Source organism: Falco biarmicus, chromosome 1 (genome assembly GCF_023638135.1).
Source record: "Falco biarmicus isolate bFalBia1 chromosome 1, bFalBia1.pri, whole genome shotgun sequence".
NCBI lineage: Eukaryota > Metazoa > Chordata > Aves > Falconiformes > Falconidae > Falco > Falco biarmicus.
This window is the reverse complement of record NC_079288.1, coordinates 100,103,900-100,129,123: the sequence shown is the minus strand read 5'-3', so window position 1 is coordinate 100,129,123 and position 25,224 is coordinate 100,103,900. Positions and strand designations below refer to the sequence as shown.

The following is a 25,224-nucleotide window of genomic DNA, read 5'->3' as shown; positions in this document are numbered from 1 at the left end:
AGTTTTCAAGAAAGGAAAATTAATTAATATATAACGCTTGGTCCTGTCAGTCCAGATCACAGGGTCAAATTCTTATTTGGTGGAAACTGATATAGCTGCTATAGTCAATATAAACCAGCTTTGGATCTGGCATTTACAATTTAGCTCAGAAGGACACTTTCCTAAGGCTGCAAATTAACTCACAAAACAATTCTCTTTGTATTTAAAAATAATGTTCCAAATTGATTGCTTGGACCACATTCACAAGCAAGTACGTATGTGCATGCACACTCACACACAAATAAAGCATGCTACTTCTAAGTCAGTAGTTTTTCCTAGCCTATTTGTACAGTTATGCCTCCTAACTCAAAACCTCCAAATCTATTTCTCCTAAACATTTGAGAAGGGGGCAATAGGGAAGGTAAACAGTCTTATCTGTTTCTGTTACAGAGGAATGAAAAAACAGTTGGGTTCTACTTTACACACTGATTTCATAATGTACTTGTTTGAAAGCCCACAAATTGTTTAGTAAATACAACTAGTTTCTGGAAAATCAAAATACTGCCTCTCATTCCTGAGGTACCCTGGAAAAAAGAGTGAGAAGACAACAATATATTCATATTAAGTGTATTAAAAAATAAAGGCCTTTGTCTTTCACGTTATTAGATAAACTATTTTGCATTAAAGGGCTTTTTTATGTGGGTTAAAAAAATTTAAAATGCATGTAATCTGAAACTAAATAATTAACTACAATCCGGTAGGCAAACATTCCACCCTCTCTTTTTTTTTGCTCTCCCTTTTTCTGCCAACAAGCCACCCAGTTTTTACTTTTTTGCCTCCTCCCATTCACTCCACCCTGTGGATCTCTGCCAAGTCAGTCCAACTTGTCCAAACAGGACATGGCTTTTGATAAGATTTTGCTCACACCCTGTACTTCAGAAAGACAAATGAAGCAATTGGTTTTTGTATGCAAATAAGGACAGGTGCAAGGTAAAGTCCAGGCAAAGTTCCTCAGTATATTCCTATCTGAAGTCCAGTGAAGACAGAAAGCCAGAAAAAACACAAACTCTGCCCTTATAATCCAATATGCAGCAAAGTATCCCTTCGAGAAAGTAAGTTCACTGTAGAGCTCATTGCCTTGTCAAGACTGAAGACTTCTCAATATTAACAGTATGGTTTACTGTTTCAGAGTATTAAGAGTAAAGGAAAGCTTAAAGGTACTTAACACGTATTCTGACGACAAGGACTTGTACAGATTATTTACCCTGGATGAAATGAGCACAGGCGTTAAAAGAATGCACCCAGACTACACATCTGCACTGCAGAGCAGCTGGAGAAGGGCAACCACATTGCAGCTACTCCCAGCAGCTCTGTACATCTACCTTCAAGGTCCACCGACCTGTTATGAAAGGAAAGGGTGGGGTGGAGGGCCAGTTTTGACTGTGCACATCCAACAACTACAAAGCCCTCCTCTAACACAGAGCCTTTACTCTCATTAAATACCTGGTAGAGCAGTCAGTGACCTGACTCTCGTTGCGCACAGAGGGGTGGTAACCATAAATTCTGCTTCTCTTCACCCAGCATGCAAGCATGCACGGGGTTTGCTTTCTCAGTCTTTGTGCCTGGGGGAAGCAAGGAATGCTGACCCATGGTAGAGTGAAGCTTTGTCTACAAGCTTCAAAGTATGATTGTTATTGTTGGTATAATTACAGAATAATGTAATATTATCTGCTAAATTAGCACTGCATGAGTGCCCTCTGCAAAGACACTGCAACTCTTGCAGCACTGTTGATATCTAGCAGCCAACGTAAGTCATGCAGCCAAAGCTCTTCAGTCCAAGCCCTTTGGGCTGCTGCTCTTGAAACTATTACTTCTTCTGTCAGCCTTGAGTTAAACTTCACCCAATACTAAGGAATAGTGATAATATCAGAAGACTCTCCACTAATGAAACCAAACAGACTTTTCTGAACATGGGTGAGAAGTCGTCTTCAGGGGAACCTTGAAAGAGTTTGACAGAGAAAAACCAGTTTCTGAGAGCAGGACTCCCTGGAAAAGGTACAAAAAATGTTTTCCAGGGCTAATAACAAGACTTGTTTGCACTTACTGTAGCAGTTGCTCATCAAGACCTGAGTCAGCAAAAAAGGGTTTCTAAACTTCCATGAACTTTAATGGGAAGTAAGCAAGCACTTAACTGCACTGGCCCCCAAAACAGCAGCAAGGCTAAGAAACTCTCCAGCTCAGCACAGCAGTCAGACTCAAGTCAAAGCAAGCAAGAGCAGGGGAAGGAGGAAAAGCCCAGACACGGTACTGGGGGAAAGCACTGGTGAAGCCAGCCCATGAAGAACAGAGCAGAGGGAGAATTGGAAAGAACTAGTATACCAAGAAAACCTTTCGCTGATCAGCAGCTTTCTGTGTTTGTTGATTCACTGGATTCCCATTGGTATGGTAGTAACTGTTGAAAAAGTTAGGATATCATTTAAGAAGAAAATGGTACTTGGGCAGAAATTTTCTGCTGAAAGTGTTACTTGATATGCACGAAGAAAAAGAGTATTTCTACAGGATTCTGTTATTTAGTATTTCAGACTATTTTTGCTTGTTATTGACTTGAAAATCTTTTTACACTCCTCCTTTCAGAACTGCAAGCAACCTCAAAAACCTGTCTTTTTGCAGAACTTATGCATCATAACTTTGCTGACTTTGTTTGACCTAGAACTGCTTTAACATAGTAATTTATCAGCTGTGTACCAGACTAATCAGTATTTGCATTAAATGTACAGTACTGCTGTTGCAGGCTCTTTGAAGCCACACACCTGGAAATAACTTTCTTGTAGGTAAACATCTTGGGCAAAAACAGTCTTGCAGTGCTCTTGAAGAAAATGCCTTCTCTACTGAGGAAAAACTAAGCCCATGTAAACCCTCTTAAATCTTCAGTTCTACATTTACCAAACCTAAGGGAGGAAGAAAAGCTCTTGAGGCACCTCCATTAGACAATATTCTCCCTTATCGGGGCAGACTGCTGTCTGGTTTCCTGTCTCAAGCTACTTCTTAGAAGGAGAAACAGTCTAGTAAGGATGAAAGATCATACTTTTGAAAACAAGTGAAGTATGTGGAATGGTATGATAATCTTTCTCTTCCAAACTGAACTTTGTTTTGTTGCGTTTTTCTTAAGAGGTTAACTTTCACAATAATTTAAAAGGTGAAACACACAAATCCTATTTTTGTATTATGAGGGGAAAATGGCAGCAAATACTGTTTTCTTACATAAAGGGTTCTGCTATTTCATGAAACATGAAACAGACATTCAACATATTTGATAGTATGGGGAAGAAGAAAAAAAACCCCTAATCCTAAAGAAAGGAAGAGTACATTCATGAATAATAGTCTAAATGATTAAGTTGAATGAGGATTTGAATATAGGGCAAATGTCAATGAACTTCTATGTACCTATGGAAGTGGGGAAAAAACCTAACGGGGAGAAGAGCTGGATCGTGTAGTGGGTACAAATGAGAGTGACTGAAGTAGCTTAGACTCTTTAATAAAAAGTATAAAGTCTGTCATGCCTTCATAGATCAAGTTAGTTTGTTGGTAACACACACTGACTGCATGATAGGCAGACCACGCAGTTTGGGGTTTTTTTTCCATTCTGACTTAGTTTACCATTGAAAACCTGTTAGAGCTTTATCTTTCCATTTGGCTGATCTATGCTTACACTTCCCTCCCCTGGGAGATACCAACGACGACTACAAAACCCTCAAAGGAAGCCTTGGCATCAAGTGAATGCTTAACAGGGAAGGGTTAAATCTCTCCTAAAACCAGCTCTGCCAAACTTCATATTCTGGATTGGAAGCAACCAGCCTTGGAATGAAAAGACAAAGCTTCAATGCTGACAGCATGAAAGAACTCTAAAAGACCTCCTGTTAGCGGTGTTAATTAATATTAAAATGTTGGTTTACAAAACTATTGTAATTTTAATGTCAGTTCCTGATTTTGTAGAACTTCTGGCTACAAAAAGGTGTGAACCACAAAATTTACTGCATTTATTATACACCAGTTTCCAATATTAAATGCAGTTATATGCAACACTTTTCCTCTGTCATGAGAAGAAAGATTAATCATGTCTGAAATCCTTTGCGAAATTCACAGTACCAGAATTAAGATATTTAATCAGGTTCTGATGGGTAAACTCATCCATGGTTGGATGAATTAACAGAAAAACAAGTAAGTAAAACCAACTGAGAATGAAAAATGAAAATAATCGATAAACAACTTACCAAAACCGTGTGGCCAAATACTTCTTGTTATCTCGAGTTCTGAACAGACAAAAAACAAGTTGATGTAAGGATGTGCATATAATTCAGTAAAAATTATTTTTCACACACAATTAAGCCCTGAAAGAGGAAGTTTAAAGCATGTATTTCAGATCCTTCTTAAAAGACAGCTGTAATGATTACAAGAAGCAAATTTTTAGCATCCAGAAGAGCAACAGCAGGAACTAAAAGATTACCTAAAAAATGAGTGAAAGAAAGGGGTAAAATGAAAGGGTGGAAGTATTTCTGTGTGTACAGAAACAATGCATATTCCGGCCCTAAGTGACACAGAAGAATAAACACTCCATCTTGCATTTTCAGCCAGGGCCTGATTCAAAGCCCATTGAAGTTAATGCAAGTCTTTCTCTTTATTTCAATGAGCTTTGGCTTGGGTCCTTTAGCTCTTCTTCTGTCAGATCCAAAGCAACAGAAACATTTACGTTCTCTTTCTGAATTTCCTCTTGATGTTTCTCTACGTCTGCCTGCAACAGGGTGGGGGGACAAGAAAAATATAAAAACAGGAATAAAAAAATTATTTTTATGCCTTCAAAAATACAAAATGTGGGACAGCCATACCTATGGTATTCCAAAGAAAAAATAGCCAGCAGTGCCTCATTTTCTGAATTACATCTGGAAGCCAATGACTCTTCTAGTTTCTATATGAAGAAAATACCTATTCCTTTTGAGATCTGGAAATAAGAGTGCTTCTGGTGGCCATTCAGGTTGGGTAAGGGCAGAAGCCAAAACCCTCTTACAAATACGAGCCTACACATGTGGATTCTCTTCTCACACTCTTTTTATACCAGTGTAACTCTGTTACTTTAATGGAGCTATTCCAGATCTACTGATGAGCAAGTGAGAGCAGAAAACTGGCTCACAACTTTTGGAGACTTGAGTACTAGTTTTCAGTGAAGGGAGTGAAGCTCTCCAGTTCACCCCCATAACTATACTGGAGTCGAGGGCGTATGTTAAAGGTTAACTTGGGAAACCTCATTATGACATAACACAGGCATCTTAAGCAATCGTTGAGTGTGTAGAGACATGATAACTCATTGGGTGGGGATTGGGAGTTGAGGGGCAGTGACAAGGGGCCTGGAAGAGGCTACTGATCTGCCAGAAAACAGCCTGAAACAGGAAAGAGCACCACATATGCCACTTGGAATGTGTGACGCAAACCCCAGCCTTGAAACAAAGAACAGGAAACAGCTCTGCTGGCTGTGCTGGGGAGAAAGCACAGAGAAACATTTAGGCGGCCCTCCCTGACCCTATATTCATGAGCAGCTGGAGTCTTTTAAAACAACAACAGTGGGTGGAGGTGTTTGTTCATTGGGTGTGAATAAAAACACTGTCCTTATGCAGGGGCCCTGCCCTATTTACAAACAGGCTCCCTTAACATAAGGGAACAGGAGATTTTTAGACACCACAGGTCATGATGATTAGCTGGAACCTTCCCTAGGACTAGCTGGTTTATTACTGTATTTACAGAATGCCAGCAGCTAAACAGAGCTACAGCTTCAGGACATCGAATAGGCAGCGCCCAGCCTGACAGCAAGCACCTCTGCAGACAGAGCTAGGGCGATCAGACCGCTGCAGGAGTGGTTTGTAAAGCCAGGTGTTGGTCCTGGACAGCCTTTTGTTCAGCACTGCTCAATAGCTGAGGACCAACATCATTCAGTGCACCCGCGAGTATTTTTCTAAGCTATCACATGCTTAGCCTTCTACATCCCTGTTTTGTATGCAGTCACCCCTCACCTCACGATCTGATTTTTCTGTGGTATAATGCTTTTATTATTGAAGCACCCGAATACACAGCTGAATAAATGAAATAAACTGACATGAGGCAGAGGAAAAGCGCATCTTGTCTAAATGTCATGCAACCAAGTAACTTGGACATTCATTTTCCTTTAAAGCTATGGTTTCAAATACTCTCTCTGGACTTTCATACTTTGCATTCGTTATTTATATACCATGGGTGGGACAGCTAGTATTATCCAATGTGAGAATGTGTTACAGCAAATTACGTGGATGAGTACCACAGCAACACTAATAATTGCATTAATAACTGCTGCAGGGTTTCATGGCTGGAGTTTAACAATGCACACGAGGTGACAACTGGCTAGTACAACATCTACACAGCAATGTGTGGGTGTAGGTTTTATGCCGATAATATCAGTTCCTTACTTTTTTCATACTGAATATCTGGAAATGTAAGTAATTTGGTGGCTGTATAACTCCCATCTCTTATTACCTGAGCCCTCGACTAATCTCACTCACATCTACATCACTATTTATCTGTAGACTTTTGGGGTTGGCTAAACAGGTGCTGCATAGGTCAAATCTTCACAGTACCTAAAAGCTTCCTTGCAGCTCTGCTGTTTAAGAGAAAATTCTGCTTGGTTTCTCAGGGAAGGGAGAGACCATTTAGAATCTTCCCCTCAGTCTCCCCTGAGGTCTTTAACACAGCTATAACGGGGTGTGAAGAAAGAAAAAGATATATTTGCCTGCTTGGGAAAAAATAAAAAAGGCCACTCAAGTCAGTTTCAGGGGTTTTTTTGTATTTTGATACTCGACAAAGTATTATTAAAAATACAAGAGGAAAGTTAGTTTGAACTAAATCTCTCCTGGGTCATGCAGGATTATCAAATCCATAGGCAATCCCTGTCACACAAGAAGCAGCTAGTTCCTCCATACATCAAGACAGTGTATCTTGAAAGTATTCTACAGACAAGTCACCAGTGAGCCGCCACGTAATCCTTTGTTTTCAATACAGGTAATAAGCATTTATGGGTGTTAGTTTAAAAAAGTCTTCAGAGATATCAGCCACCCAAATCCAGCTTTTCCCAACAATAAAACCTGCAGAGTCCAGCTCCACAAATAGTGACACTTCCTGAACTTTCAAAAGGCGAGGAACCAAATAAAACACAGCAGACAGTGCAGGTAAAGTACCCGAATCACCAGGGAAATACACAAAACAACTTTAATGTATTTTTTTTCACGTAACTCTGGAATGCCCACTGGAGCCGTTCTGAGATCGGTCTTTCTGCCAACCGCCCGTCAGGTGCTGCGATCTCCCAGCGCTGGCTCCCACTGCCGAACCTTCCTTTTCCAGAGCTCCCCTAGCTCTGCCAGGCACTCACCTGACAAAGGTCCAAAGCAAATAACCTCCCTATTCCCATTTCAGCTTTAGAAAAAAAACCCAATCGGCATCCAGAAAAGGCAAGCTAATTACGTTCGTTATTTCTGACTCCACAAAACCGCCGTGCAGTCCCAGGCGTTTTAACTTCGCCTGCATTACGAAATGCTTGTAAGCACGGTTAGATGACAATACCAGGGGTAGATTTTTAGGAGCCGCTCTCACCCTCGACTTCACCGGGAGTTAAACCGGGGCCACGGCGCCGCCGATCAGCTCGGCGCTGCCGCTGCGACACCGCCCAGAGGCGACCTCCCGCCCGGGCATCTCCCCAACGCCTCAGAGCCGAGGGAACCCGCTGGACTTTTCACCTCAGCTTCGTCCGGCACGGTATTGCTCGCGGCATCCGCTGACACCTCTGTCCCCCATCCGAGACAAGCCTGTCACACCCCGGCGGGAGGTCGGGGGCTGCGGCCCCCTCGGCGGGAGGGCGGCTCCGAGGGGCGGGCGGCCCGCAGGACCTCCCGCCAGGGGCAGGCGGGCGGGAGGCCCCGGGCCCCCTGCCACGGAGCGCGGCCGGCGGGGGAGGGCGCCGCGGGGGTGGCGGCCCCGGCCCCGGCCCCGAGCGGCGCCGCCGGCCACACAGGTGCGCTGCCCCCCCGGGCGGCGGCGGCCGGGCAGGACAGCCCCCTCGCTCCCGGCGCCCCACCGCGCTGCCGGCCACGCGAGAAGTTTCACAGGCGCCGCGGAGGGAGCCCGGCGGTGAGCAAGCCCCCGCCGCCCCCCGAGATCAGTCCTCCCCCCTCCCCGCAGCTGCGGCCCGACGGAGACCCCGGCCCCTTCGGCCCCCGGCGCGACTGTGGCTCCCGCTCCTCCTGTTGCCGGTGTCGTCCCATCCCCTGCCGCCCCGGGCTCCGCGCCGCTCGCAGCGCCTGGAAACTTTCCTCCTCCGGCACCGCCATCCCGCAGCCGGCACAGCGCGGCCCGCCCCCCCACCCCCACTTACGCTGGGCGGGCGGTACGGAGGGCGCCGGGCCTCCGTCGGCTCCCTCAGTGCCGGGGGTCGCACTAGGTGGCGGAGGGCTGGGGGCACTCCAGCGGCACCGAGGCGCAAGGCCGGCGTGTCCCGCGTCCCCGCGGCTGAGACGCCTCGGCGGTGGCTCTGTGTCTGTGTGCGAGGAGGAGCTGCCCGCCCGCCGCCCTGCCTCCCGCCCTCCGCCCGCCCGCTCGCCTTGCCCCCGGGCTCCTGGCACCGGGCCGCGCTGTCACATGACGCCGGCGCCGCTCGCCCTGCCAGGCTCCCCGGGCCGGCGGGGTGAGTGGCGGTGGGAGGGTCACGGCGGGGAGCGCGGCCGGGCGGGCCGGGCGGTTCCCTGCCCGCGGGGTGGAGGCTCCGCCGAGGGGCTGGGGCGAGTCACCGCGCACAAACAGCCGGGTACGCACTGACTCCGCGCTGCCCGCCCTGCCTCCCGGGGGCAGACAGACTCGCACAGACACTAATTATCCCCAGCAGCGCGGGGAGGGAGGGGAACGGGGCCGCCGCCGCCCCGCTGACAAACCTGCCCGTCCAGCTGCTCCTCCCCGCCCGTGTGTCAGGCAGAGGCGTGCGCCTGGCACCCGGCCCCGCAGCGCACCCCTTCCCCTCCCTCCCTTCGCGCCCACCCCGGCCGACCTGCGGCGGCGGCAGCAAAACAACAGCAACACCCAGCGCCCGGGGGGAAGGAAGGGAGGTGCTCGCTCTGGGGCGCTGCCGCCGAGCTGGCTTCGCCGGCGGGGGCTGGGAAGGAGAGCGGGGAGGCGCGGAGCCGGGCGGTGGTTCACCCAGAGCTGCTGCCGCGGGGCTGCCCGCGCCGCGCCCCGTCGCGCCGGAGAGGTGGCCGGGCCGGGCCGCGGCCGGGCGAGGCGAGGGGGGGCCAAGGCGAGGGCCGGCGGCGGGGCGTGGGGCAGAGGCGTCGGCCCGCCTCCGCCCCGGCTTGGCGCCTCGCCCGACTCGGCCGCCGGGATTGCCGGCTGCCTGAGGCCCCTGCCGGGGTGGTGCTTCTTACGGCTGCGATCAGCCCGTCGTGCCCGGGTGCGCTCCCGCCGGGGGGAAGCGGCGCTGCCAGCTCCCCCCGGCTCGCCCTCCCGGAGGCGCGGGCGGCGGGTCGGCCTCCCCGCGCCGCCCCTGCCTGCCCAGCCCCGCGGCTGCCACCCGCCGGGGGCAGGGGTGTGTGTGTCCCTGTCCGTGTCCCCGTCCTCCCCTCTCCGCGCCCCCTGGCAGCTGCAGCCGCCCTGCCCAGGCGGCGGCTGGGCTGAGGGGCCCGGGCCGCCCCCGGCGCCGAGCGGCTCCCCGCGCTGCCGGGGCACCGGGGCACGCCGTGGCGGCGCGGGGGTGAGCTTGTCCCAGGACTGCGCTTGCTGCTTGAGACCGTTTTCAGCGGGGTGGCACTGCACGTACCGCCTGTGAAACGGGAGCCCCTTATCTCCATACCCACAAGATGGATCGAGGGGCTTCGCTCAGAGCGACGCTTTTCAAAAAAAACATCCTGGCCTACTGTCTCGACTCCATCGGTCAGGGAAAGGTGCTGCCACTGATTCACTGTTTTGCATTTAAGGTTGTTACAGTGTGCCACAGAAAATTAAATCCTCTCCTCACTGATGTATGGCACCTAAAAGTGACGCCAAGGTGGAGGCAAATGCTATGCTTGGCAAGGCCCTGTCCTACGGTGCAAACTGTGCGGAGGGATGAAAAGCCAGCAATGCTTCTTGTGGATGGAGTCCCTGCAGGACTCCGATCACACGCTTCGTCTCGTGGGCAAGGTCAGTGGTAGGTGCTGAGCATTTCCAGTTCCATAGGATCCATCTATGTATTTAACTGCCTGAATAGGACCCTAATGTGACATGTCAGGGTCTTGTACGTTTGCATTGAAATTTCTGTTCTCTTTGATTATTATTAGCCAAGTCAATGCTGTAAAAGCAAAACAAAGAGGGAAGGGAAAAGGATTCGGGAAGTGTTTTCAAATGCTGTGTGCAGGCACGCATTCGGTCTATGTCTTTATTTCTAGGATGTTTTAATGCATCCCTTGACTTAGCTTGCTAGCCTGTATGGCTTTAAAAAGCAAACTTAGACACCAGTCTGAAGCCCTGAAGGGTATGACTCAATGGCATAACAATAAATTGTAGTATCTCCTGCTAAGTAATTACACCGTATCATGTCACAACAAGGTATTGTTGAAATACTATCATGTAGCTCGTAAAGTGTCATTTTTTTATTATAAGCTTATAAAATAAACAGAGTTGCTGTGTTAGAACATAGGGACACAAAGCATTTCATTAGACCTGTGAAAAGGAGCTGCTGTAGTTTTCTTGCATGAACATGCTCAAGATAAAGTAGTTATGTTCCAGTTTTGCATTCTTTTTTTCTGGGAACTAGCAGAGGTTACACGGCTAACTAGAACCCTTAGGTCAGAGGCAGAGCTGTTTTGATGTCAAATCATGAGAAATGCCAAAATATTTAGTAGTAGCTAGCATGCCGCTCCTGATAAAGTCACCGGGGTTTCCTGCTGACTATTATCTAGGTCTGGCCTCAGATGAACCTGTTCTAATCAGCTGTAATTTTACTGTTTTCTTGTGAAGTCACTTTGGACTTACGTTGGCAAACAAGAGGCAGGACTGGGAATGATGCTTTTGTGGTGCCAAGCAAGATTGTACACCTGTCAGCATTTTGTTGCCTTCCTGCATTTGGTTTCATACTTTAACAGTTCAAAAATTTGAAGGAATGTTCAAATTCTGATGGGACTAGAACCTCATAGATTTTAATGGGAATTGAAAAACCAGGAGGGAGAAGCTGGGAACACACAGAGTCCTTGCCATCTGGTTAGCAGACCCAGCAGTTTTAACCAGGTCTGGAAGTGTTTCTAGATCAAAGGGCTAGCTGATGGCAGCCCATAACATCTTCCAGCACACCTCCCCTCTGCCCATCCTCCCTGCAGCGTTTCAAATGTTGACGTGCTGAATGATTTCTTTCTCAAAACAGGAGTAAGAGAAGTGGTATGTAAGTCCGTGCTATTGAAAAGATAAAGAACATTGCTTGGGTGTCCTTTGGTTTGTGGCACATGGCATGAGCCCTTGCCATGATAGGGAGCATTTGACGTGACGGAGTCTTGAGGATCCATACTCCCGAGCATTAGGGAGTGCTGGCACATAGAAATTTCTGATATAAGCAGACAGGAGGTGGTACATAGAGTGGGTGAAGAGAAAGTATGGATCTTTGGCTTGAACAAATTGGTCTTAAAATGTTGAATGCAAAGGATGTCTGTTAAATGACCAAATCCAGCCATGGTGAAATGAACCCTTGGTACAATCAGCTAAATTACCACTGTGATGAATGTGACTGAAATTGTGCACAAATTTATGCTTCCCAAAAATCAGTTAAAGACAAAAGAAATAGTTAAGAATTTTGTGCACTTTTTCAGTCCTTAGTTCAACTTCAGGTTATGGGCTGAGGTTGGAATGATTTGCTGGTCCCAAGCAGTGCAAGTGTTAAGCTGGCATTTCTTCCAAGTTTCTCTGTGTTACAAAATGTACTATATAGTCAGTGAGTGGTATTTATGCAGGGAAAATGTCCACTGGAATCAGTGGGCTTTTTCCATAGTCCACAGATACAGAGTAAGTCATAGACATGTTTGAGGTATTTGGACATCTGTGTATAAAGTTACTGTGTTCTGCAGAGTTTCAGGTCAGATAGTCACCTCGTACATCTGGTGCTCACTGAACTGCTTCTGGAATGAATGAGACAGAGGTCGTCACATAGCCAGCAATATTCATTATTTTTTGTTAAACACGATTTACATCTTAGAAGAACCGTAAATTTCACACTTAACATGGTATTTATTTATAGCATCCAGAACGTTTAATCTCAGCAATACGGTGATGATACAGGAAGGCCGGTGTTGTAATTTCAAGTTTTTAGAAATGTGGAACTTGAGACACAAATAGGAGTTTAAATGACTTATAAGCTTAGGTATGTCTACACTGCCGTCACAGACATACCTGAGCTGGATTTAAACTAGTCAACTGGGAAGCTGGTAGCAATCCAGCTGTGGCAGCATGGAACTTGGAGCTGGCTGGAAAACATGCCCAAAACCCGGGTAAATGCTTGAGTGGTTAGGCTGGCCTGAAGTCAACAACTAGACTACCACCGGTGCCCAAGCTAGCTAATTTAAAGCTTGCCTGGCTGCGTTTACACTGCATTGTAGTCACATCAGTTGTGACTACAGTATAGACATACACTCCTGTGAATTCTTTGACAGTCCTGTCTTATGGCGGACAAATTTCCATGCTGTTCTGGGAGCTGGGAGCCGTTGTGGGTAGTGGTCCCTGGGAAAGGCTTTTGCAGGTATTACAAACCTCACAGTACAACACCAGATGCGCTTTTATTGCGTTGAAACTTCCCATTGAAAGCCCATTGAAACAGTGGGCTCTCGTCTTGTAGCCACTGGGGCACGCGAGCAATCCGTGAGTCAGTCTGTGTGTTTGCATAATTGGGACCTTATTGTTTGCTCGGAGGAAGGGCAAGGCGGTGGTGAGCAAGCCAGGCTCCCGGCTCTGGCACGCAGGTGCGGGCAAGAGGAAACCACCGGAGGAGCTTGGGCAGAGCTGGTGCTGAGGTGCATGGGGCCTAGGGCAGAGGCAAACGCCCCAGCCCCTCCCGGCCTTCCTCCTGCCCACATACGCTGGGTGACGAGTCCTGCTGCCTGACCTGGCCCAGGTCCCTCCCGGCCTGCCCCTTCCTGTGGCCTGAGGACCAAGGCAATTGCTGTAGTTCCTCACCCCTGAAATGAGTTCTCATTTCGTGCAGAAACAAATTTAAAACACCACAACACAAGGCTCTTTTGTGCTCAGCGCCTCGCAGAAGGAAAGGATGGACGGCTGCTCTTTCTAGTTAAAACCACTGAGTCGCACATGACTGCTTTTAATAAAAAAACAACCCTCCGAGGGTCAGCCCTCAAGCCCACTGCAGCAATCAAAATTGCAGAGTCAACATCTGGGGACTGGGAGTGTGTGTGTGTTGAATTTCTTTTTACATGTTGATACTTTTTGAGAATAAGCATGTTTTTGTTGCAGGTGTAACCTCTACTGAAGGCTGCTAGGCTTGAGTTACTTTATTTGAAGTGTAGAAAGATTGTTGTATTAAGTATTGATGTCCAAGATGTGGTTGAGGGACACTTGAGATTTAGATAGCAGAAAGAATAGCAGCAATTTTGGAAGTAATAGCAGATATATATGTATAAAGATTGTTGGGTGTGGAGACCAAATTCTCAGCAAATTTATGCTGACATGGACTCAAGAGGAGATGTGAGTGTTGATGTAATTGAGAATACAGTCTTACAATCTGTGTAGATGCTCTGTCTCTTACTACTGTTCTTGAGCTGTGTTACTATAATGTAATTTTCCTCAGTACTGGGGCTGGAATTTCTTCTCAGAGTGTAGGACAGGAAAAAGATGATGTGATTTGCTCATACAAAAAATACATGTTTTCCCAACAGAAAGCAAAGGGAAACACATGGATAAGAAGTAGGTTACTCTGTTCAGCTCAGTTCACTGCATATAAAATGTAAACTAGTCTGCTTATGTAGTTGTTGACTTTCACTGTATAAAAGAATTGCTGAGTGTTGCAAGATATGCTGTGAAAGTCTTGAAAATATGGGAAGTCCAGAGAAGTAATTCTGCTCTTTGCTATTCTCAGAAAATCCTGCTATGTGCCAGTTAGAAAGTCAAATCGTTAACAGATGGAAGTTGACTTTGCTGTGCAAAAGGTGATTTAGATATATCTGTATCTACATCTACTGAGTGTCCATATCATGTAAAAGTCACTTTTGACTTTGCTGAGTCAGGCAACTCGATGGAATGCCAGATTACTCCTAGGAAAAAGATAGGTCTTGGATCTTCCAGGAGATAGTTAAGGCTATCTAACTATAGTAGCCTGTAGTTAAGGCTATTGTACCTCCAGTTATTACTTATTTTCTTTACTGCTGGGGAAATAGAGAAATTTTAAAGTTTTCTGTTACTGTTTTTTGGTTTAATTAAAGCATTTCTTTCCCCACTTTGTCATGTTTTATAATGTATGGCTTCAGCTTTATGTAACTTGACTAGGACACAGTTTGACCTTCAGAGGTCTTGTATATCCAGAGATCACAGGTTTTTAGGTGTCCTGCTAGAATGGGAGAACAACTTTGGGTCTAATTTGGGTGATTGAGAGGTGTCTTCAAATATGGAAGATGCTAACACACATTTTTGCATTTTTTTCCTCCTTTCACATTTGGGGAGTTTGTTTGCTTGTGCAATTTAAGATGTACCATCAGAAATTAAAGTCCAGGTCTGACACAACTCCATTGACTTACTGGAATTTACACAGTCACAAATGACTCATAATGCTCAATATTCAAAAAGAGCTTCCAAAACCATGGTTTTTGGGGGTAGATATTTTGTGTGGGTTTTTTTTTTTCCCTTTACAAAGCTGGTACTGCTTAAAAAAAGTGTACTAGCACAATTTGAAAAGTTAATGTAGAACTGAAGAATATTGTATCTCTTTTACTCTAATGTCATTAAATACTTACTGAAAAGTTAGCACATTTCTTTGCTGAATTGAGAGGTCCTTAAATGACTTGCCAGACAAAGAATAGCCTCTTTCCTTTGTCTGAAGAGATGTACTGAAGTTGGTATGAGATTGGTTCCTTCCCTTGCTGTTTGAAAAAAAACTTTGCTGAATCTGACCACTTTGGACTACTTGCCATCTTTAGGTTGGTTTTTGTATATTAAAAACATGTATCAGTATATTAAAAATATCTCTGTAAAAAAGTGTTTCAGTAAATGCTGTGACAGCCTAGAGAAGAAAGTGTCAGGGAGACCTAACAGCAGCCCTCCCCAGCACCTATGGAGAAGTTACTGAGAAGATAAGGCTGAAGCTGAGGAACACAGTGTGAGAATGGGAGACAGTGGTCATAAAATCAAGGAGGCAGGGGAAGTCCAGCCGAAAGAAGAAAAAACAGTCTTTTGCAATGAAGTTTTGGAACAGGTTGGCCAGAGAGGCTCTTACATCTTTTCAAAAGGTTTTCAGGATCTGACTGAACAAAGCCTAGACAAATCTGTTCTGAATTCAGAGCTACACTGAACAGGACATGGGACTAAATGACTCCCTTCCAACCTGACCCACGGTGTGGTTCTGTGATTCTGCATTAAGTACCACTTTTAGGGGAAGATAAGGATCATTATGTGCTTTAAAATCAGGCTGTTCATGGCAGCCACTACCTATAAAATGTTGTACTTGTTAAACAGAAAACCTGAATGAAAACAAATTGCAAGTTAAAATTACCATAATGCAGACATTAACAACACAATAAAGGAATGGCCAGTGTCTAGTACTATATACTCCAGCAAGAATGGTATCTGTTGGTTAAAAACAGAGAATAAGTGCTGTTCTCTATTTTAACCAGCAATACCATCAATTTTTGTTATTTAAAAAAGTTTTCCCTTTGCTGCATACTCTTAAGTAATAAAAGCAAAAAACATTTGGGAAAATAACATCCTTTCAAAAATATTTTTTTTATATATGTCAACATGTCTAATTTTTTTAACATCACTGCTGTTTTCATGACACTTTCAGATTGCTTTTGTAAAGAGATGTTATTTAGAATTCCAATGTACAAACAAAAAGATTAATGTTCTAGGTGATATCAGCTAGAGTGTGAAATACAGTCCCCTTGTATGAAATGTATTTCTTCGCTTTCTGCACAGACACCAAGTAATACCATTATTGATCCACCAATTTTAATGAAAAGTTATTTGACAGAAAATTTTAATTACATGCTTAACAATACAGTTTCTGTAGTAAGGAAAAGATATCTTTCTATCTGCAGAACAAGATTCTAAGCACATAAATTAATGAGAGAAAACAGCTGTTAGAGGTCTTGCTTTGCCCACCCGTGCCTTACACTTCCAACTTCAGTGTGAAGCATAGATGAAATTTCACTAATACAATACGGGAAAATACTTTGAGACAGTACAGCCAGCAGAAACTTGAGATGAGGATTATCTTGTAGGTCTGGTTTTTCATCCTAGCTAGGGTGTGTTACCTTAATAAGTAAGCCAAATAATTACTTATTTACAGATTCAGCAAATGGTAAGGTCACACTGGCATTTCTGAGCGAAGAACCACATTGAACTGATTGGTTAAAATGGCCTGAATTTATCTGAAATACTCTGGTATTAGTTAGAATTCAAACAAAGTCTATGGGATTGTAAAAGAAAAGGTACTGGGGTAGCAGGGGATGTGGCCAGAACATCCAAAGGCATGGGGGTGTACTACATAGTTACGCTGCTTACAGCTCAGTTTATTGTTCAGGATTTCGTTAAGAAATACTGAGTGACATTAGAATGACATGAAAGTGAAGAAACTATTTCACAATATGAGCAAGTCTTCCAGTTGTGCTCATAGATTTTTCAGTACAATAGGAAAAGCATTTGTACAGTGTGTTTCGCCAAACACCTTCGTAATTTTTCATGAAATCAGATAAAACTTGCACCAGAAAAACATTTTCCAGTCTAAGCTTAAGGGAAGAGTCACCATTTCTGTTCCTTAATCTACAACACTTCATGTTACTATTACATTTTTTTAAATGACCAGGTCCTTTTTTAAGTCCTCAGCTTTTCAACGTGCATTTTGAGACACTTTTGAAGGAACCAAATTGTCATAAAGAGAAGGAGTCAGTATGTCCTAGAAATTGTTCTCTGTTGGCATTTCTAAAGGCAAACTGGGCTGCTTTTTGTTCTTGTGGGGCTTTTTTTGTTGTTGGTGACTGAAGGAGGAAATAGAATTGAAATGTCTGTATATGTAGCTGTGCACTACAAGCACTGGAGTCATGACCACCTACCTCCCTTCTCAGTGCTGCATGATTTAATCTCCCTCTTTGTGTTTACCTAAACCCTGTCTTTTAAGTATGCAAATGCAATGGACCTGTGTCTGACCTGTTTTACATTATTTGGGAAAAGTCTACTAAGTTAAGTGGACTAACCATACACTTTTTTAAACTGGTGTCAGAGGCTGTTCCGAGTACTGTACTGCACACATAGCTTGTGAATACTCAGATCATTGAAGAGTGTCTGAATGGCCTTTGTTTCATTAAAAACTGCACATGGGTTAAAAGCCCCAATGTCAGTATAAATGACATTTGAAGAGCTGTAAGAAACTGGGGTGGCAGGTAGATGCAAAAAAAACCAGGGAAGGTGAAACAAGGCTTCTGCTCATAAAATCTGCCAGCCTATATTGCCACGTGATGTTAATTAATTCTTACTCACTTGTGGTCCTAAATGACTGTGCCTGATGTCTCTGTCTTCTTGAGCTTTGTCCTTGTTTTACTGAAGAAGCAGCATCAGCATCAGCATTGGTACTGGTTGTAAAAGGAGCATTTGCAGTAGCTGTCAAGAAAGGCGAGACTACAACTGATGCTAGTTTAAACAAAAAAACAGTTGGGCATTTTATATGCCTGCGATGCAGGGAATCTCCATTTCAGCTGTCTTTTTCATTGAACTTTGATGATAAGCATCACATACTCGCTAACAGAATTTCTCTTTGCTGCACTTCTGTTAAATAGGGAAGCATGATCACCATTTCATTCATGGAAAACAGAGAAAGTATTAGCAGGGAAGTGTGAAAATTACAGTGTGAATCGGTAGATGCTCTGTTAAATGTTCAAATGCCTGTCAGTTTGGAAATATGGACCTAGACTTCAGTGTTTCAAGGGGTCAGGAACTGAACCCGCCTTTCTTGAAAAATATTGAGAAATCAGTGAACTGTCCTTCTCCTTCTCACATGCTGACATCCACTTGGAATTCAGCTGTATTTGGCAGAGCAGTAGAGAATTGATGGGCTTTGAGGATAGTGGACTTTTTCTAAGTAATTTCCAAAATTGTGAAAATGATGGTGAAGAAGTCAAATGCCTTTAAGCACTTACAAGTTGGTTTAGAAACTTCTTTTTCCCTACCATATGATAAAGAAATATTCATGAGTAATAGAGAAATGCCTGAGGCCACGAGCATACCACCGTGGTTAGGTAACTTTGCTCAGAGTTTGCTCTGAGCAAGCTGGTGACTTTTGAACTGTGCTTAGCCAGCCACCACCGCAGGTCTCGGCACAGGGACAGCGCTGACACGACAACTGACCAGCTCTGCTTTTTGAGCTAGTTAGCTGGGCTGCATGGGCACATGGCACTCTGGGCCTGCGGTTAGCTTCTTCCAAGGCGGGCTGGTTTCTGTGCACACCCCTGTCCTGAACAGTCCAGACACATGCAATGTACCTTCATTACTGTTTCCAAGCTGTGGAATGTCTGCTTGTGTGTGTTGCCGTCTCTCAATGTCTGAACAAAGTCTGCTATTACCCTTTCAATATTCTTAATGACTATCCTATGACTAGTTTCACCCAATCATTCCCAGATGCTTCAGCCACATTCAGTCCCTTCTGGGCCAGAGGGCAGGCAGACAGCCTCCCAGACCCGGACAGAGGTGTGAAGGGTACCTTTCCCTCCCCTCCCAGTACTCTTGCACCGAACAGTCTCCCCTGTGTAGGGCTTGCACGGGAGGACACTGTGTGTCCCTCCTGACATCCCTGCCCTTGCTGCTGCAAAGGCAGCTTATGTAACTTTGTGAGGCTGGATTCCAGTATCTATAGTAACATTTAAACAGAAATGAAACAGTTCCCAAAACAGGAAAAAAGTTATTGAAAACTATCCATAAACAAGATTTTACCTCTCCTGGGTCACACAAGTGACAAAACGTGGGTTGTTGGATCTATATAAACCGTCAATGAGCTTCTTATTCCTATTGTCTCCTTTCACAGTATGCGGGAGAGATGGAGGAGAGGAAGAGGCCTTCAGAGAGGAGACAGCTGACCTGGAACAGGAACAGGGGAGGATGGCCATGTGGCCACTTTCTGAAGATCCTTTCAGAAACTTGGTAAGAGGGTTTTTCTAGGCATGGGTGTGGGAAGAGCCATGGGGATGTTAATAATGTGGGCACTTTAAAGTGTATTGGTGCTGGGAGAGCACTGCTGCTTGCGTGCCAGCTGAGGAGTCTGCCTGGGATGTCTGAATTACATGGGACTGAGAAGACCAAGATCAGGAGGACACAAAGATGGCTTTTCAGTCGAGTTTACTTTTCTCTGTCAACACCGAAGGCATGCTCTCTTCAGGCTTCTTTGGGTCCCTTATGAACAGCAAAGCTACTCCTATGATGATTGCTTCTCAAAAGAACTCCCTCAGCAAAACCTTCTGGTGAGGCATGACCAAAGCAGGTTCACATCAGTGGAGAAATTCCACCTTTGGTTAACAAAAATTCTGCTGTAGCAAAATTTTATTGCTTTGGGGAAAATAATTATTGAATTAAAAATGCAAATTAATGTTTCTCTCAGAAAGGGCTATGTACTTCCTGAAAAATTTGCCACTAAGTCTGAAGCCTTTAAACTCCCAAATCTTCCCAATGAAAATTGTTGCAGAGATAAACATCAGTCCTTCGGGGCTGGAAGTTCTCAGAAATAAGCACTTGAGAAAGTTAGAGCTTCTTATACAGGCACCATTGACTTAGAGAAGTCTTCAGTGACACATTTTTTCCACAGTACTCCAGAAACCAAGACTTACTCTGTTAACAAATTAGCTTTTTAGTTACATGAGTAATTAACAAAAAGGTCACCGATCCATTTTAGCTGTTTTAAGCAGTTACGATCAGGGCTGGGAAAGAAAGTTAAAGGTGAATGGAAAAAGGATCACGTGGAATATTTTGACCGCAAAACCCCAAAACTAACAGCAGTGATTTTGGTAGGTAGTAGGGAAGAATTGGGAGGATCAGAAATTCTAGAGTAGAAAATCAACATACACACCCACTGGATAAAATTCACCCATGTGTAAACAGCCAGTGACAGCCCATTTCTCACATAAATCTCATTTACGTCCTTAAGTTGGAGTAAATGCTTAGGAGTAATTTCAAAGGCATACTTGAGAAGAGATAATTTCAGTCTTTGTGAATTAATAAGTATCCTGGATTCTGCAAAGACTGATGTATGTGCCTAACCTAATATACTGCAAATATTTCTGGTATAATAGCTAATAATGTGTAAACTTAAAATGCTGGCTGTCAAGGTTAGGTAGATTTGGGACCTAAGCAAAGAAATGTAAGAATATGAAAATGTAAGAAATTAGAATAAATCATAAGGTCTGTCTTTTTAAGTATGTGCCAACAGTAGCAGTAGTCAGCAGATGTATAGGGCTTTATGTATCAAAAGCAGTGTATGAGCAATGGTCCAGATCCAGAATGCCAATATTCACGTCAATGGTTTCAAGGAAATACAAGTGGCTACTTTGGTAGGGTTACTGTTCACTAAGCTTTACATGTAGCAGAGTCACCTATGTTATTATCACCTGTAGTTTACAGATGAAATCGCATGATGGGTTACCAAACAGATATTTGCTTCTTTTTCATATTAGTAAACATCTCAACAAAGCTAAGAGAAAACACCTTGAGGAATGAAACAAGTCATTATTATGTAGCTATGTGGTGAGGCAAGCTGATGTTACAGCTTTCTCACTTAAAATTCACCTTAAATAGGAATACATCGTGCAGTTGGGGAGCCTAATGAAGAAGAAAATGCCCAGATATTTTTTTTCTTCAAAGATCCTGTTCAAAGAAACTCTTAAGCCAGTAGTTCACCAAAAGGCTGTTGAGCCTCAGGGGAATGTCTTATGCAAGGTGGACTTCTCTTGGGTGATTGCTGGTGTTTTAAGACTTGTGGTGGGCATTACTTGAATGTTGCAGTGTAGCCAAGCAATGGTTGTTTGCTTTAAGAAGATGTATTTTCTTTGTGACATCCTCTTCCCCTCAAATGGTAGACTATTAATTTGGGCTGTTTTGCAGCAATGTGGAGAATTCCAGGTTTGAAAGCATGGTAAAGTCTGTCTACCCATCAGCACCCACTCTTTACAGGCTAAGCTGATTTCTTTCCCAGTATGCCCCTCCCAACATTTCTCTGTTGTTTTTTCTTTGTCATTTCATTCATTGTTTGAACTTCTGTCCATTTTTACAGACTAGAGCTCCTGTTTCTGTATAGGTAGATAGGAAGAACACACCAAAACAGGATTTCTTTCAGCCTTAAAAATGGTTGGCATATCCCAGTGGATAGGGGAGCACAAAGTGCACAAAAAATGAGTGGAAGTAAGGTGGAAATAAATACAGATGGTCTGCCTCCTTGCTTTCAGCAAAATCTTCAGTTCTTAATTCTAGAATATTAGACACAAATCTTGAAAAAACATTAAATCTGTCAATACAGACTAAATTCCCTGCTCTCTTCAGCTGTGTTTGCACCAAGGAGTTGTTTGCCCCCGCATATTTAACAGGAGATACACTTGGGTGTGCCTAGTAACTGTAATTTCAAGAAAGCAAAGCAAAGCAAAGCAAAGCAAAGCAAAGCAGGTCCCTTTTTATGCCAGTGGCTTGCACATTGAGGAACCTTGAAAACTCTTGTTTCTCAGACAGGGTATCTGTGGAATTCCTGCCATCTATGTGCAATGAATTCAGACTGAGATCTTAAAATTGGCTTCCTTCAATCGAGTTTTGTTATGCAGTTGGCATGCTTTCGCACCCAAACCTCCCATCTGCAGCCTGCACCTGCATTGCTCAATATTTAACTCTGAGATCTCTGAACTTCCTGGACCACTAAGGTGTCTTTTGGTTTGCGGCTTGCTGGCCAGGGCTGTTGCTTACCATAAGAAAGAGGTTCAGATGCAGTAAATAATGTAGATTTCCAGTTTCCTCAGTGTTGTTTCTGCTCATTGAAAAGAGCTCTGTTCTGGCTGTCATGGTTTAACCCCAGCCAGCAACTAAGTACCACACAGCCGTTTGCTCACACCCCCCCACCCCTGGTGGGACGGGGAGGAGAATCGGAAAAAAAGCAAAACCTGTGGGTTGAGATAAGAGCAGCTTAATAATTGAAATACAACAACAATAATGTAATTGTAATGAAAAGGGAGACAACACAATGAAATAAAACCCAAGAAAGACAAGTGATGCACAGTACGGTTGCTCACCACCCACTGACTGATGCCCAGCCAGTTCCCAAGCAGCGATCAGCAGCCCCTGGCCAACTACCTCAACTTTACAGACTGAGCATGACATTCTATGGTATGGAATATCCCTTTGGCTAGTTCGGGTCAGCTGTCCCGGCTCTGCTCCCTCCTGGCTTCTTGTGCATCTCCTTGTTGGCAGAGCATGGGAAACTGAAAAGGCCTTGACTCAGAGTAAGCACTGCTCAGCAACAACTAAACCATCAGTGTGTTATCAACATTATTCTCACACTAAATCCAAAACACAGCACTGTACCAGCTACTAGGAAGAAAATGAACTCTATCCCAGCCAAAACCAGGACACTGTGTGCTGCAGCTTTTCCTCAGCATGAAGCATGGGGCATGAAAAGCAGGGTATAGCATTTACAACCTTAAAAAGCTATTGCTTTGCATTCTTAGGCTTTCTCTTTCTGCACAGTAGCTAAGTGAGTGCAGGATGTACTGCTACCTTTACCACAGACAAGCCCAGTATTTTCTGCTGTCAGTTACTTTGGAAAAGATCAAATCCTTCTCTTTGTCCTATGATTGTTTCTGATAAGCTGGCAGTAAGAATTCACAACTCCCATGCAGCCTCTTGTATGACACAGCTGAGCTGCTGCATGGCATGCCCCCGCTGCTCCCCAACCCCCCACCCCCTGGCATCAGTGAGGAGTTCACCAGCTCGATGGACTAGAGGCAAAGCAGGTATTTGCCCAGTGATTTTACAGCTACATTGCACCACAAATTATTCACTGTGGCTTTATAGGCATACATACCTCTCCCCTCCTGGCCTTGTGGGTCTCTTCAGTGCTCTGAAGGCTGAGTCTGGCTTGATAAAGTGAAAAAAATCTCTCTAGGGTTCCCCTAGGTGCATACAAATTTATGGTGAGCTGTATACATTACTAGTAAGACCAAATATTTGAATATCAAGAATTGTAAGATTGTGGGCATACACATGCACATGCCTCTGGGTACACCCAGATATGCATATGTACATGTATTAATACAGATACACACATAGGTAGATATTTATACTGGCTTGGATAACCTATGAACTTGAAGTTTCGTTGGCCTGACTTTCATGGGTGCAAGATGACATAGTACCTGTGAAGGCTGGAGGTCAGTTCTACACCAGAAAATGTGATTGGAGCTGGCAAGCCTTCCACAGTTATGATCAGAAGAAAGATTGCTTTTGCTCATGTTCCTTCTTTCCTGGGAAAAAACCCCACCTTTTTCTGGTACAACTATGTCTCCACTGGAATTTCACTGAATCCAGAGAAGTGAAGGATCACTTGGAACTACTCTGGATGCTGCTTCAAGCCATCCTTTAAGCTGGCTCGAAGGGGTTAGGGGACATGAACTAACCACCCAGTTCCAGAGAATCCTTTGTGTGTGGCCACTTTTTATCGCTGTTCAGAGGCAAGGCACTACAAGGAATTAATAACCCATGTAAAACTTATATCAAGATGTTTGCTGGTAGCAAGTAGATGTTTGTTGAAAGAAGCATGGTTTAATGGCCTTAGCACAGGTCTGTGATCGAGGATCTCCCGTGTTCTTCCTGCGACTTTGACCGTGATTGCCAGTCTGTCTTTTGACGGGTCATACATTCTGTATGTGCTTCTATTTGCCTTCTCTGAAATGGGCTAGAAAGTTTTACTTAGCTTTTAAGAGCCAGAAATAATTAGTTTCTGTTTAAAAAATACTGTTAAGGCATGAAATATCAATCATCAGTCTGATCTACCTTTAGCTTTCTGAGTATTAGGTGTCCTAGACGTGCTCTGCATTACGTGAAAAGAGACCACTCCAGAGGGTGAGACCTCCCCATGTGTCAGTGTGAGAGTTTTTCTTCAAAAAGAAATTTCCCTTTTCCAGTCAGTATAGAAGGAATCTAGGTGATGGAGTGAGGCTGACTTTCAGATGGCTAAGGTGAAGTGAAATAAACCCCATCCTGGATGCTACATTTAGGGTTGTTTATGCACTGTGCGAAGTAGGCAGAGTTTGCACTGCACATCTCTGATCTCTGAAATTAAAAGATTTGTGTGAACGAGAGGGATGAGTATTTCATAAGGTTCACCTAGAAAAGAAAGGTTCTAACCTGAATTAGAAACAATTGTAGTGAAATCTTCCAGCGAAATGGAATCATTGCTGTGAATTAAGATGAATGGGCTACAGGGCTGCTCGGAGCTTTGGGAACAGAACAGGGACACAGGCTCACCAAGTATTTCAACAGCTTAGGTGGCTGGCTAGGGAAGAGAAGATAGAAGGCAAGAAAAATAGTCATTATAGATATCATCACTGCTGTGGAGCAAGGCCAGTGGAACAGCGCAATTGCAGGCATGCTGCATCGTGTGGAAGCTGAACTGAAGGAGTTTTAGGCCATCCGTGCAAGTCGACCAGTAGAGAGTCAGTGCTCAGAAGTGACCTCAACTGCAGGAGGCAAAATGCCAGCCACATTACTAATGCAGTCTCCTTTGCCAGCTATCTCTTTGGCAGTGTTGGTGTCAGCAAAACAAAACACGGCTTAATGAGATTGCAGGAGAAATGGCAGGCAACGACTGTAGGTGGTCAAGGCTTCTTTTCAGTGTGCAATAGCCGTGGTTTTCCAGATCATGTGCTGTCACAAAGTTGCAGATGGACCAGAAAACAGCCCCTGGGTGGGACCATGCCATCCATCCAAAAAGGTGGT

At 44.5% G+C, this 25,224-nt stretch overlaps 2 protein-coding genes across 6 annotated transcripts in view; one reads left to right on the top strand and one right to left on the bottom strand.

The window, feature by feature from the left end:
- KLF3 (KLF transcription factor 3) overlaps nt 1-8,989 on the bottom strand; it is a 29,414-nt gene extending 20,425 nt beyond the window's left edge. Inside the window, exons 1-3 of one of the 5 annotated variants that reach the window (XM_056352014.1) lie at nt 8,423-8,989; nt 4,251-4,289; nt 2,359-2,431 (exon numbers count right to left, since the gene is read on the bottom strand). The gene's annotated coding sequence lies outside the window, so the exon portion shown is untranslated. Of the gene's footprint in view, nt 1-2,358; nt 2,432-4,250; nt 7,625-7,644; nt 7,788-8,422 lie in introns of those variants that run through there. The other 4 variants (XM_056351990.1, XM_056351997.1, XM_056352004.1 and 1 more) reach the window with 4 other exon arrangements.
- Nucleotides 8,990-9,088: 99 nt separating this feature from the next.
- The window catches only part of LOC130155073 (uncharacterized), a 66,333-nt gene continuing 50,197 nt past the window's right edge, over nt 9,089-25,224 (top strand). Inside the window, exons 1-2 of the mRNA XM_056352023.1 lie at nt 9,089-10,215; nt 19,289-19,404. Of these exons, the coding sequence (XP_056207998.1) occupies nt 9,894-10,215; nt 19,289-19,404 (438 nt within the window). The 5' untranslated portion in view covers nt 9,089-9,893. The remainder of the gene's footprint in view (nt 10,216-19,288; nt 19,405-25,224) is intronic.